Source organism: Ruditapes philippinarum, unplaced genomic scaffold (assembly GCF_026571515.1).
Source record: "Ruditapes philippinarum isolate M1 unplaced genomic scaffold, ASM2657151v2 ctg3961_1_1_1_1, whole genome shotgun sequence".
In the NCBI taxonomy this organism is placed as follows: domain Eukaryota; kingdom Metazoa; phylum Mollusca; class Bivalvia; order Venerida; family Veneridae; genus Ruditapes; species Ruditapes philippinarum.
In genome coordinates, this window is record NW_026858506.1 from 106,918 (window position 1) to 122,311 (window position 15,394).

At 32.4% G+C, this 15,394-nt stretch overlaps 1 protein-coding gene across 3 annotated transcripts in view; it reads right to left on the reverse strand.

The window, feature by feature from the left end:
- The window catches only part of LOC132753416 (uncharacterized), an 81,740-nt gene that overhangs the window by 50,987 nt on the left and 15,359 nt on the right, over positions 1 to 15,394 (reverse strand). Inside the window, exon 3 of one of the 3 annotated variants that reach the window (XM_060743878.1) lies at positions 12,424 to 12,537. In XM_060743878.1, coding sequence (XP_060599861.1) covers positions 12,424 to 12,537 — 114 coding nt within the window. Of the gene's footprint in view, positions 1 to 5,673; positions 5,801 to 9,224; positions 9,353 to 12,423; positions 12,538 to 15,394 lie in introns of those variants that run through there. The other 2 variants (XM_060743880.1, XM_060743879.1) reach the window with 2 other exon arrangements.

Sequence of the window (15,394 nt, forward strand, 5' to 3'; positions counted from 1 at the left end):
AGACACATTTAAGCCATCATGATCATGACAATTATAAAGGAGTCACACCAAAATCCTTATAATCATGAAACTGAAAGTCATTTAACAGAAGAAAAAGACGGTTCAGTTTAAAATAGCCAAATTGAGGAACGTTTTGGATACTATAAAAGTACATCGAAATTAAAAAGCTTCTGAGAAATAAAAATAATTTAAAAGCTTTTCTGAGGCAAAATGGGCCTTTAAATGAGAAAAATTGCAAAAAAAAAATATTGCAGTAATAATCATCTATTATAATATACTATAATCTTAGGCATTTGTCACTACAAAGTAAACTATCCTATGGTCTAGTACGAAGAAGTATTCTTAAACAATGTATGACGTCAAATTAAATTGTAAATCAAGTTTTTTGTTGTAAGATAACGGAACATGCACCGATTAATAATTTATACACCCATCAAATAACACTACATTACAAAAAACTTGTATACAAATAGATTAACCAGACAAGAGATGATATGTTTTTTACCTTCCGCTTTTTTTTCGGACGACCACCCAGTGTGTGAATCCATCAGAAAATCACAGAATACTCAAATACAGAGGGACCATAGTGGTTGAATATCAAAAATATTAATAAACAAATACCTTTAGAAGTTTGGGTACCAGAAATTTTCTAAGAAGTTCATAAAGGGAAATAATTTTGTAAATATGATTCCTTCTGTATGGTCAGCGACTAATAAGTAAAATTCCACAGATATAAGTAAAGCTAATGCTTAGTTATTTTAAAGTCCATCAAGGAATGACAGAATTGCTGTGTGTATATTTGGTTTATTTACCCTCGCCTCGAACCATATGGGCGAGCATATGACTGTACATCAATATCAATGCACATTTTTGAAAATTTCATTTGGAGTCAAAATGTGACCTTGACTTTTGAGCTACAAGTGTGGGTCTTGCACGAGACTAATTGTCTCAATGTGCTACAACACATTTTTGCAAAATTATTTCAAAACCCATCCATTAATAGAGTTATGAACCAGACACAAAGAGTGGTTGGATGCAAGAACACCTGAAGGATGAAATACCGTATATGCCCTACCATTTTATTTTTTTGCGGCGTTGGTGGGTGGGGGGCAGAAGTAAAAAAAAATCCGGTCAAAATCTACTTTCATTCCTGCTTCAGTTTTACAATAACAATCAAGCATAAACAAACAAAACAAATATCAAGAATGAATCAAATCAAGTAATGTATCATCACCTTAGCCTCATGTTTTACAAGCCTGTACTAGTGTAGTAATATAACCTTACACATTGCCCTGCATGTTTCAGGGTTTGATTATATGTTGTAACAGGTATCATTTAATGAGAGAGATTGGTAAAACACCATCTTAACATAACAACAACAGCATTGACAAGAAACAACAACCACCCACCAGTTTACAGGAACTGTTGCGGATCTTGTTTGAGCTTTTTGTTGAAAGGAGTATCACTATATGTAAGGTCAGTGACTTGTCATGAATCATAAAACATAATATCTAAAAATATTTAGGGGAGCGATGGTCTAGTGGTTAAGTTGTCTGCCTCTCAACCCAGAGATCATGGGTTTGAGCCCTACTCTGGCCACAATCATGCTTCTTTATATGACACCAGTACTGGTTGGTTCCAGGAAGCAGACTCGAAAGTGATTAATATAAGTTGCAAGAACTTGTTTCGCAATCAAGCTAAAATATTTTTAATATGTTAAACCAATCTAAAAATATTAATAATCAAGCAGAAAGTAATGTGGAACAAAAGACACAGTTATTGTAATCAAGTAATCCTGTATTTCTTTTTACCAGTATTGTTGCTAACCCTGTTTTTAAGCAGGACACTTAAAAACAGGGCTGGTAACACTGAACTGGTTGCTCAAATGTCAAATTGGCTCATATTATTTTTATCAAATTGTCAAAGATATCTACCATAATTATGTGGCATGTGAGGGATTCAAACTTGTGCACAAGAGATTGGGATGGCTAGACAAAGAAGGGCAATAGTTTTAATATCTCCATACCCAAACAAACAAACCTTAAATTCCCCTGCATTGCTGTACTAAAATCACAGTGCAGCTGCATGCACTGACAAAGAGCACTTAGGTAATGTAAACATATAAGTAACATGGCAACCATTCAACAAATTAACTATGTAAACACCAGCAATGCCACCTGTTGGTAACTCAATTTTAGTGTTTAGATATAAATTTTTGTTTGTTCCCTTTTAGGTCAGTCTGACACTGTGACTTTTACAGCTTTACTGGTGGAAGAAGACCTCCGATGTCTGTCTGTGCATTATTTCACGGGATGAAGGGCCGCCTGAGTAGAACCACCGACATTGACCTTCTGCAAGCTAGCTGGATACCTTATATTAATAACCGGACATTTCAAATTCTATGCATCAGCATACATGTGAATTTTTTTTCGATGATCAAGTGGGAGATTTTTCTTCAAAAAGAGGGAGATTTTAGAATTTGCAATAAACAAAGGAAGTTCTGACATCAAAAATATGGAGTTTTTTTTTTTTATTTGTGAAAAAAAAAACCATTTTAAGAAAAATCTTTGAAAATATGGCTGCAGAAAGTGGGAGTCTCCCGCTTTAAGTGGGAGAGTTCACATGTATGCATCAGGCAAGTCCATTAAAGAATGGTTGAACCGTAAAAAACCCATTGAGCCAAGATTTCAGACATGTTCTTACAACAACTTGTAAATCAAGCTTGAAAAATTGAAAGGACATAATTTAATCCCCTAGCTTATAAAACCACTGAATATTCAGATGAGGACCTAAAAAATTACAAAACACAAATTATAATATATGCGTCACTGATGGGCGTTAAAGATCACAAATAGTTAAAGAAAAATTCACGAACATAATAATATTTTTCGCTAGAATAGAGATCGAACATATCTTTATGGTTTTGTTAATACATCCGAACATTTATTTAGAATATTAAGTGCTTCAAATATTTTTCCAAATGTTTTCTTTTCACGAAAGTGTCTCTATCTTTTTCCACCTGATCTCTCACCCGATAAATTGCCCAGCGTGTCACTAAAGATTTTAATCTAGTGGGCTGATTATATTAAACAGCCCCTGAAGAAGTACATCTTGTATGTGACATTGTTAGCGATTGTAATACTGTTAATGTAACAGTCGATTATAATGCAACACCAACGAAGACAAATGTCGGAAAATCCAGATTCTCATAAACATTTTTAATGTCTTTACATCATTTTTAATTTTTTCTTTTTTTTTTCAGGCTTGATTTATTTCAAATTTATTTCAAATTTTATAATTATAAAAAGTTAACCCCTTACATTTATGAACTGAAAGTGATAAACTTTTGCCACCAGTATAGAGCCTGGCCGATCTGCGCATTTGGCTGCATTGCACATTGGTGCAGTCTCACATTGGTGAAGTCTGACGAGGCTTTGAACTAGCTGTTGGCTGACAAACCTGATATCCCCAAAAATGTTAATGGGCAGTTTCAAATGGAAGCCGGACAAATTCAGCAGGTTTAAAATTAAAAAGATAACTGTTCATTTTTAGATTGAGGAGAAATTGTTTCATTTCATGCAAAGAAAGGTTACATTAAGGAACCTATAAAAGCCTAATTTCAATACAAAATTGATTCAGTATTTTGATAAAAATGAAAGAACGAGTTTCCACAAATAGCTGACAACTTCTTTATATGAATAAAAATTTACATTTTTATGCAAAAATGCAAAGTGAATCAATCAATGACAACTAACTCATTGCAATAATGCAATTGAGGTCAATCAATAACAAATAACTTATTAATGTACTGCAGTTTTAAAACACTGAACAAGTACAGCAGTAATGCAAAGAAATAACACAATACCAAGTGCAATACAATACTATCATGCAATCATGAATGTACAATGCAAGTCTGCATTGCTTTAGTGCAAAAACAACAGTTAATACAATGCAATAATGTAATCTTGAATGCAGAACACTGAAAAATTACTTATTGTCATTATTAAAATTATTATGATAGTTAAAAAGAATTATTTAATTCCACAAACACTTTTGCAATAACATAAACACAGAGTGTCGTAACATAAAGAGAGTGCAAATTGGCCTTTATTCTGAGGCCTGACAACACTAAAAGAAAAGTGCTTGCCTGCAAACAGTCAACTAACCTGACTATTATGTCTTGTATTTACAACTGAATTTAGTTGCTTTAGGTTCCGCTAAAAATAGAACAATCTAAAAATAAATTCTCTGAATTTAATTAAATTTTCATAAATTTATCACATACGAAAGTAGACAAAATGTTAATCTAAATTTTTCAAGTATACCTATAACAAAAGCCTTATATGGAAATTGTATTTACTTTTTTGATATCAATAAATTGAACTTGCACATTTCAATTTATATTTTCAAAGAATAAAATCTGTAATGTTGTCTTGTTGATTTTGGACAACGAAAGATTTCAAATGTCGCAACTGAAAAATGCTTTTATTTCCAGTTTAGGTAATAAAATAAGTAATTCATTGAAAACCTAATAATGCATTATTTGATTAAAAAAAAGGACCTCATTGCAACACATGATAACCTATCTGAAATGACACTGCATTTTTAGCAAGGAGGCGAAAAGCCCCAACATTACATTGATTATAAACACTAAACATGAAAAGAAAACATAAAAAAATTCAAACATTATTTCAAAAAGCAATGATTCAATGTAAATGTTACCGTAAGTCATTTATTTTTAAAAGAATGCTTAAACATTTACTACCAAACTGCCATGTCATTGGGTTGTCTGCTACACAATTCATTTTAAAAGATGGCTATGATACAATCGATACTTGTCAAAAACCTATCATATATATAGATACAATCCAAATAGTATCTATCAAAATAACGTCCTATCTTCGGTAATTTAACGCCAATATAAATATGAAAAGGATTATCGTTACATAGATAGCTGTCTCCACACTATCCGATCATTTATGACCTCAATTAATTTTGCACAGAGCATTTCCTTCGGATGGAATAATGATATTAACGTAACTATGTTGAAGTGAACGTCTGTCATCATGTTTGTTTACATTTCGGTTGTGAAGAATTTAATTAACTCCCAAAATATTGACGAAATATTATAGAAACTTAAATTCAAATTCCAATTAATCAATTCTTAATCAATGTTGTATGTTTTTACTGATTATTCAATTTCTACAAATTTTTTATAGTTTTCATGGTCATTCTTATTTGCATAATTCATTTTATTAAATTTAATCAATTAATTGTATATTTACATTACAATAATTTATTGTACAATTTAATACATGTAGTTTAATGTATTTAGTTAAACATGGAAAATTTCTTCCTGCATTGTTTTTACAATTAATACAATAAATCAAAACAAATTGGGGGCCTCACAATTTATATTAACTTACTAGTAAGTTAATATGATCTTACACTTTTTTCAAGAAGCTAATAAATAAAATTAAATGCAACTATTTCTTTTATGAAATATACCTTGGTACTCTTGATAACTCTAAAATTGTAACATTAAGGTACTGCATTTGTTATTTTACATAAAGTTGTGTATAATATACTATAAATATGTTTTTAAGAAAAATTAAAAACACTGCTGAAAAAAGGTGTTAAATATAGATTTAATTTTATAACTGTATGTTTTACCTCATACTGAGGCCTCAAAACACTGGTAATAGTAAATACTGCGCCATATTCCAACAAATCGGCACTTCTCGAACGTCTGTGTTGATATATCTGATACATTTCCAATTACGTAAGAATATAACAATATTTTCAATTAACACACTTGACGAGCAATGTGAAACCACTGTCTTGTGCCGCTTAAAAACACATTTTTGCATCTGGCGCGTTAATCCCAAAATTAAATTACATTGTGTTATGAAAAAATAGCAAAAGATAGCAATTTATTTTAGGAACGTTAGATTATCACCTGTGACAAGTTCAAGGGTCAATTTAAAGTGATAATTCCGCTATGTTTGTTTACATTCATGTATCATAAAACTCAATGGAAATGCCACAACGTTCAATCTATTTCTTTTTCTCACTAAATCCACCACGAGGATACCCCAAATAGTTTTAACTCTAGCAAACTTTCTAATAAATCAAATGCCAACTCACAACACGCAAATAAAAAAAATAAAATTTATGGAACATAATTCATGCCAAGACAATGACGAAGGAATATTTTTGATAATCCATTCACGTTTTTTAATTTCATTTTAAGAAGTTTGGTATAAAATAACCAGGGTCACTCCAACAATAAATTCTCTGTGACGCAGAATTTAGCATGAGATAACACTTCTGTTAAATAGAATTATTTACATATGTGTTTATGAACATAAAATTCTCTCTTCAGATCACATATCAAAACAAAATGTTATCTTTCATCATATCATTATTATAAAATAAAATTCAAAATTTTGCATAATTCTTCAAAAAATGAGGTTCGGTCGGGATGGTAAACAATTATTTTAACATAAGACTAATATCCGAGGGTAAATTTATAGATGTACACCACCATTTGGCAAAAAGTCACCTAAATTTTCAAATAACATAATTCATACAAAGGAACCTTTGTTTTTAATAACATGGATCTTTCTCTTCAATATGAAATTAATGAAAGGTTAACAAAGCTGTTATGGGATGCAGCTCTGTTTACCATATGGTACGCTTGCAGTAGTATATATATAGTTATCAACCTTCTTTCAAAATAACTTCAATTCAGTGGTAATAAACTAATAGTCACCACTAATGGCAATATAAGTGGAGGAACAGAAGGAACATGTATAGTCACTAAGATAAAAGTTAAAATTCATCATGCGAAGCTTTCCATACAGTGATTTTGGACCTGGCAACTTTTTTCAGAATTTCTATAGCAGCCAACATTAGAGTCTTCAAGCCAAGTACACTGGTATGTGGTTTGCCTGCTGTAACTCTGCTTTAATGGCAGGCTCCATATTAAGGTGACACACTATATTTAAGGCATAGCTTCTATCAAAGGAAACATGAAGAAAATTCATGAATTAAATACAACTGTAATAGTGAAGTTGTTAAAGGAGGGGTTAATTAGACATTGACAAACTGTCTCCTGTCATCTACAGATGTTTCTCCATTGATCTGATGTTCTTTTGAATTTGGACTTGTCAATTACTTCATAGTCAAAAGGATCATAAAATTCAAATCAAAAGATAAGTGGAGAAAATTTAGGTAATGACCTAGCACTATATAAACTTGTTGGCATCAATGGTCCTTTTCTGCAACAACACATATTACAAATTCAAATATTAACACTGAAGTTATTAGGTGATGTTAAGCATATTTAGGGAAGATGGTATTTTAAGATAATGTTTCAAGGTTATTTGATAAAAGACAATCTATTTAATACAAAAGGTGAGCATTTGACTTACTGCAGATAGGGAACTGTCTATGCCTGTGAACCTAGGGATTGTAGGTTCAAACCCTACTTAGGTTCACGATAATTCTAAGGGCAATTGTTGTTTCAAGGATGCAGACAAGAGTGCGGTTCAAGTTAACTTCAAGTCTTAATCAAAATCAAGCAAAAATAGGTATTTTTAAACTAAAAAGGTCTCTAAATCGGCAATAATCTTATCAAACATCTTGCCCTGTCATTACTGACCCGACAAAATCATGTGTCACAAGGTCTCGAGGAAGTATTTGGTTACATTTCATTTCGATCTGATGAGACAATTCATTGTGATATGTTATAGTTACTATCAGGTGTCTTTGATGTGCTATATTTAAAAAAAAATGTAAATAAAACCAAGATTACGAACGCTGCACGCTTTTCGAAAGCCACAATCAGGGCCTCGTGCATTCTTTCATTTATTACAGTTAACCGAATAAATCAGAAATAGCATATGAAACTATGGGATGGAACATTGATTCTCCTAGCATCAAGAAATTCAAACAAGATCAGAAATAACTTTACGAGTATTTCATTACTTCATGGCTTAATGACCGTCTTTTGAAAAAATTTTGTTAAAGTATTTTCAATATGCAGGTCTTCTTGACACACAGTGTATAATACAATGACTGTTGAATAATTTCTGCAATTTATTGCATCTGGGTAAAAGTTAAAAAGTCTAATGGAAATTGCAGATTAAGTAATTAAACTCTATGATAAACATATTTTTTTCAAGATCGATTGTGAATAAAAGTTCTTTATGACTTTCAATTGATCAATTTTGAGTATGCTTCCTGAAACTAAACCAGTGCTGTTGTCATGTGACGAAGTAAGGTCCTATAAACTGATATAGTCAAAATGGAAACCTTAAAGTCCATAAACAGTGAAAACCTGAAAATTTTACAGACTCAGTTCGATTGTACCTTTCATGGACTGTTGTGGGAAAAAAATGCAAGCTACTGTCCAAAAAATGTGAATCCATACAGTCATAGTAGTGATACTCTACTAAATGACCACTTGATCCAAGGAGTTGCTTTCATACCAAATCCTCTCATCCTTACAAATTGGCTCAAACCCTTTTAATCATATTTTGAAACCTAATAACATACTGAATGTCTTAAGTTAAATGGACTTGTCCAGCTTTCAATTTTAGGGATATCAAGATGAAAGATTCAAAACATGCTGGTCAACAGTATAGAGCCTTGCCGGTCTTCTCACATGATTGTGCAGACTGGCCTTAGAATGGTTCATTCTGTATACTGAAAGACATCAATGTCTTGTCTGAAACATAACTTACCAATGCTTTTTGTCTGTGCATTTAGCCCTAAGAGGACAATAGTAGCACTGGACAATAAGTTCAAACCTACAGTTTCTTAAGTCAGTGTTGGACCTGGTTCAAACCCCACTTTTCTTCAGTTATGTATAAGAAATTCCTCTACATTTAAAATCTCCCATCATGCACAAGCATGCTTTATTATGGTATTTATAAAATCATTGTGCTCACTTTAATTTTTACACTGATTTGCATATGAAAATAATAGCATTGTATAATATTACTGCTTAATATGTATCATGTGCAGAAGAAACAAGCATCTGAATGCATATTTGCTCAACAAAAAAACACCAAACCCAGTCGAGCTGTCAGTAAAATTTACAAAATAATGTCAAAATAATGACAATCTGACACTATTTTATCACTTGCCCAGTTCAAACTTGTGTAAAGTTTATTATTTTTAATAAACGGTCTTAAAAAATGCCAAAACAAACTCACCTATGAAGTATTTGTTCCACTTACCAGTCAATAAGCTAAATTTATAAACTTTACTTTGTAATTCCTACGTTTATTTTTCACTTTTTTATCACAGATGTTGAATGTCGTAATAATTATCCACCATGTTCAAAAATTCAAATACGAGGAATAAAATTATCATAATCACCTTTATAAAAATGTCGTTCTCGGTCTATCCAAAGTCAATACTACGGTAAATGTTTATTTCATATATTTAATTCATTTACGAACCCGAGAGTGTTCGGGAAATTGTTAATTTAAAGATGTTATCTGCTAATTTGTCCCAACACATGCTTTTAAGTTTATATGCTCCCAAAAACCTATAAAACGTATAAAACTGTGACTGGGCTTTGGCCTATACATTATTGTAAACAGAGATTAATACCAGTTCACAGTGTGCATATAGGTGGAATAAAACCCTCTTTAACACCCAAATTAGAAGGTGAAACGATGGACAAATCTTTTGTCACCATATACGTATGGTTTAATCTATATAGACCGTGTAAGATTATTTCATTTGGTGTTGTACCAAACGGGACAGTACACTTTAAACAATCAGTCTTTTCTTTAATATCATAACTATTTGCATAGTGTACACAAGCTCGTAATGCTAATTTTATTCTGGCATACCGTCTCACATGACTGATCGTTTGTAAGATGAGAAATTAAAACTATAAATCTTTTTAAAAACGCCTGGTAAGGCCACGGTTTAAACTGTACATCAGCGCACAACGATAACGCAGTGGAGTAAATTCATCTGAAAAATATGTGTCCATTAATGACAAACTAGGAGTGCGATTGTAAATTTTAACTTTCTAATTTACTAATTCATTGTTAAACCATCCTAATTTTATAGGCGGAAAATTTGGCAAATGACTTTTAAAGTAATGAATAATTAAGTGTAAAGTTTCCATTTACGAACATTACAATCTAATGAGTCGTGTATCTTATCAAATTAAAGAAATCATCTATTGCCATGGTTACCAATTGAAACTTAAATTCTCATGTTTTGAGACTAAACTGGTAATGCACAAGTAAAAATAACAAATGTTCTCAGAAAAAGTTGAAAAAAAATAAAATTATTTAACACGTCAAAAACACTTTCTATATACTAAAACATTTTGCCATCAAGCGTCAAACCATTTTCGGTAAATAATTAAAAACCTGTGTGGAAAATACCATATGAGGGATTTGAACCTAGGATATTTACACTTAATACTGATTAAAAGCAGCAATGCTGGGCGGTATAATTTCACACGACTATATTTAGGTTGTACATGACCATATAGGATCCTTCTTACTTAAACCATATTGAAATTGCTATTGTGTCCATTGATAATACATTTTTCACTAAATGAAGGATAATCTTTTAAGACACACTGGATTAAAAGGTAAAGAAAGATAATAAAATGTAACCTAAATATCCATGATTACTGGCCTTGACACTTTCTGAAGCATAAAAACGTAACCAGTCTTTAACAGGTGTCTGATCCCAGTCTGGTTTTACCCATAATCCCCGGGCTTCTGTAACTTCCTATGATAATACAAGTTTTCACCTTAATTGACTTTTCAAGAGATTCCTTTAAAGTTTAATTATGGCTATGGGATTTAATTTAATTCCAAATAGGACCACACATTTTTGTCACTCATAGCCTGTGTTAAGATCAAACAATTTGGTCACTTTAAGGTCTTAAGGGCAAAATAACGATCAATCTGGACCAGATACTTGTCAATAACTATACTGATTTCAACTGAGAACCTTAGTACTAATCTGTGGTTACCTAGTTGTGTTTGATGACCAAGGGAAGCTTTTGACGCATATTTGTCAACTACATATGAATATACAAATGTATCATACCTGTCGATATATTTCACTTTCAGCCTATAGTTTAAAGGTGCTTCTCTTATTTCTTTTTTCCTCTGAACATAATAAGTGTTCTGTCATATAAATGACATTTGACCAAAAGTCAGAATATATTCCTTAAAGATAAGCTAGTAATATTAATCAGATCAGAGAAAACGCAAATTAAGTATGAATGGAGTAAAGATTTCCTAATAAAAGAATAACTTTATGTATATCTTACTCAATATTTGACACATAACTTTACTCTATTTCAGTTCTTTTACTCTATTTCAGTATATTATCAATGTTAAAAAAAACAAAACTTTGTTATGTTGATTTTGTCATTCTTAAACGCTAAAAAAACCCAACAAATGTGAGCTTTAAAACTGGTCACAAACACAGTGAGATAATATTACATCTTTTCTAATTTTAATAGCATTTGCAGATAACACAGTCTTGCGCTCAACACTCTCCGGCATTAAAATTCATTTGCAAGTCCATTAATATGCGTACACCATTAAAACATCAATGGCAGAATGATGCTGCATAAATATGCCCCAATATTTATGCAGTTACGTTAACAGATCATTATGATTTACTACTAGGCGGTGGATGTTTTCCGCCCAGGTAAATAACACAACTTTATATTTTCTATCACTGCTGTGCATGTAATAATATTAATTAAAAAGTCGTTAAACGTGACACTCAAAATATAGTTTGCATCTCTTCACACAGTTTTTGTAACCCATTCTATCCTTTGCAAACTTAATGAATGAAATTGTATGCTGTTTAGGCCTATTTTCATTTTTTGATGATCACATTAAGTAAATGTTTGAGCAAACTTACATTAAAAGCAGTACTCAAATGCAAGTTTACTGACAAAACTTTAAAACGCAAGCATTGGTTTGGTCTGAATTATAATTTTTTTTGGATGTCTTTTATTAGTAGATTACATTGACCATATCTGTAATTTAATCACCTTTACCTGCTGAATTTCTTAAATGGACTTGTCCAGCATCTTGTTTCGGAAATTAAATTTTAGACATATCAAACGACAATTTGAAGTTGGTCAGCCAACAGTATAGAGCCTGGTCAGACTGCACAGATGCAAAGGCTTATCAGCAGGTTATGGGTGAAAGCAAAACATTTAAACTGCAACAATCTTAAACTTGACTATACATTTTATTTTATGACATCCAACTAATACATATTGTAATACGGTCAAACCATATCTGCGCCCTAAATCTTCCAATTTAGACAAAGGACATTGTCACTTCATCTACAAGTTGTTTGATTGACACAAGAATTTATAATCAGTCATCAAGCTTATCAACTCACCTGAAGGTCAAGGTCACGAAGCTGAAGGTCATCGTGAGGAAATTTGTCCTGGACACGTTCCATACGTTTCTGATTGTCCATGTTGCCCAATTCATCCTCCCTCTCCTTGACCATCTAAATATAGAAATAAAATTCTTATTAAGGTCAAAGGTTAATGAAGCTTCAAGGTCAATATTGACTTAACCCTTTACCTCATATATACGCGAAACAACGCACTTTCGACCCCCCCCCTTTTCTAGGCCTGAAATAGTGAAAAAATGTCCTATTTGAGCCCCAAACACATGTTTTCGTTTGAAAAAGGTTGCTAAAAAAAGTGAGCACTTTATTGGCACCGCCCCCCATCAGAAAGATACATCAGGGGGTTGCCAGAAGGGGGATGTGCCCCCTTCTGTTTGGGGGGTTTGATGGGGGGGCGGAGTCCCCCTCACCGCCAAGAAAATTTTGGACTTGTGAGAGGCTAAAAATGACCCCAGGTCGATCATAAGGTAACGTGTAACAAACGCTGAAAAGCCTTTGACTCTATCTCAATCCCTTGAGAAGTTGCAGCACTTTGAAATAAATTTTGATGGAAAAAATCGAGGCAAAATAGTGATTTTTGGCAATTTTGAGATGTCCCCTCGTTGCCATGGTAACAGGAAATTTAAGACTGAGCATGTCGTTACAAAGGCAATGGTCAAGTCAACATTTGTGCCAAGTTTGATAATGGTCAAGTCAACATTTGTGCCAAGTTTGATTAGTATTGGTTTCATAGCAGTTTGAACTTGTAACAGGAGGCTTTTCAGTGAAAACGGCCATTTTTCACAATATGCTCATGGGGGAAAGGGTTAACCATACTGGGTAACTTATGCTTTGAAATTCACTGACTGCTCAGCAAAATTAACATCCTAAAATAACCACATTGTCAAAACAATAGAAGAAAAAGACTTGACATCAAATGCTAGTGACACAACGGGAAATTTTCAGAAAAAAATCATGACCTATATAAAACCAAAGTTAATAATAACTACTTGATTGTACAAAATGTACAGGAAAAGCAAATCTAACAAGATGATGGAAATCATATCTCATATAGAATCTTACCATCTCAAGTAAGTTAATTAAAAATTACATACACAATATACAGTCAAACTTGTATTAAGCGACCGCGCAAGGGAAACACCCAAAACGGTCGCTTAATGAAACGGTCTCTTAAGACAGTCAGCATGATATAAAGTCAAAATTTATAAATGACATCTTTCTTATGAAGTGGGAATGTTTTTCAACTTTATTTTTATATAAATGTTGAATAATTAGTACTTTCCGATGCAAATGTAAAAAAAAACCTTTCTGATATTTATTGACAAATTACGTACATGTTTGACATTTTTTCCAGAATATTTTAACTTCTCCGTTGTTTTTCCTTGTCTCCAACACGAAAACCGTATTAGTGAAGATGTTTTCTGTTGTGCATTTTTTCATTTGAAATAAACAAACTACGTCTAACTGTTACGATTAATTTAATTGCTGATCAAGTTCAAGGTCAATTCAATGCAGTCTAAAGTCAACAAGCGAAGCGTATACACCATCTCAGTAGGGGCGGAGCGTTGCATTGTTTATCCGATATTATTGGATAATACACGTCACGGGTATACTTAACTTCATTTGCAAACGCTAAAACGGTTTGGGAAATAGAGTTTTTCACACGTTTATTTGTTGTGTTTTGATTGTTGACACTTGTGACATTACGAGGTGGCGTTCTCTAAAAACACAATTACTTGACAGGTAAAAGTGGTCGTTTAATGAAAAGATTGATTTCAATTAGGTGACTAATTAGCGGTCGCTGGTCGCGTTGAGCAAAAGTCGCTTAATACATTAAAGATATAGAGAGAAAATGATCGGGGGGGATGTAAAGTGGTCGTTTAAGACAAAAGTCGCTTAATACACGTGGTCGCATGGGCAAGTTAGACTGTATTGCACAACTGTCAAAAATATCACAACAATCCAGTATGTGATACAGTAAATCAAATATTCCAAATTACCAAAAATGTTAAATACAAATCCTGTTGACTGACAGATTGACAATACGCTAAATGCACGGAAATACATGAGTAAATGAAGAAAATCAAATTTCAATTTATTTTACCCTTTACATTACAGAACAAGATGACAACTTCAGATAGATTTCACAAAAAGATGAGTGACATTTTGATAATTATAATGGGCTTTTTTTTTGTTGAGTGTTGCCTCTTTTTCTTACTTTAAAATGAAGCAGGCATGTTACGCTTTGAAAGAATTTTTCAATTTTAACAGATAATGAAATTATTCAATTTTGAAAGCATTATATGAAACAATTTTCTTTGCTATAGGTATGTGGTTGATTTGGTGTGGAATTTGAAGATTCTAAATTCTAATTGAATAAAATTAAATAGTTTTATATACTTGGCTAATAATCATTAAAAACTATTATGAAATTCAACTTTGATTTTTTTTATAATATTCAAGATAATGACGAATTGTAATTGTATTTCCATGTAATTTTCTTTTTAGTACAAGAATGTGGCCTTTAAGCAAATAATCATTTTACATTGCAGTTTTAAAAAAGGCACAAACATTTTTAGAAATATTTATTTGAGCAGGTTCTATTGCAATGGGCTGCCTAGCCAGGATGTGAATTTGATAATTAACAAGGTTTTTTTTATTGTTGTTGGATTTCATGTCACACCAACACTGTATAGGTCATATGGCAACTTTCCTGATTTACTTGTGGAGGAAGACCAGGTACCTGAGTAGAACCATCAACATTCCGTAAGCTAGCCAAAGTTTATAGTGAGACTTGAACCAACAGCGGAGAGGAGCAAGTGGTTTGAAGTCGACGACCTTAAACCACTCAGCCATGGCCACCCCTACTAAAAAGTTGGTGGCAACAGATTCTACATGTATTCATGTGACTGATACAGACCAGGATCTGATGTCATACATGCCGTCTGATCAT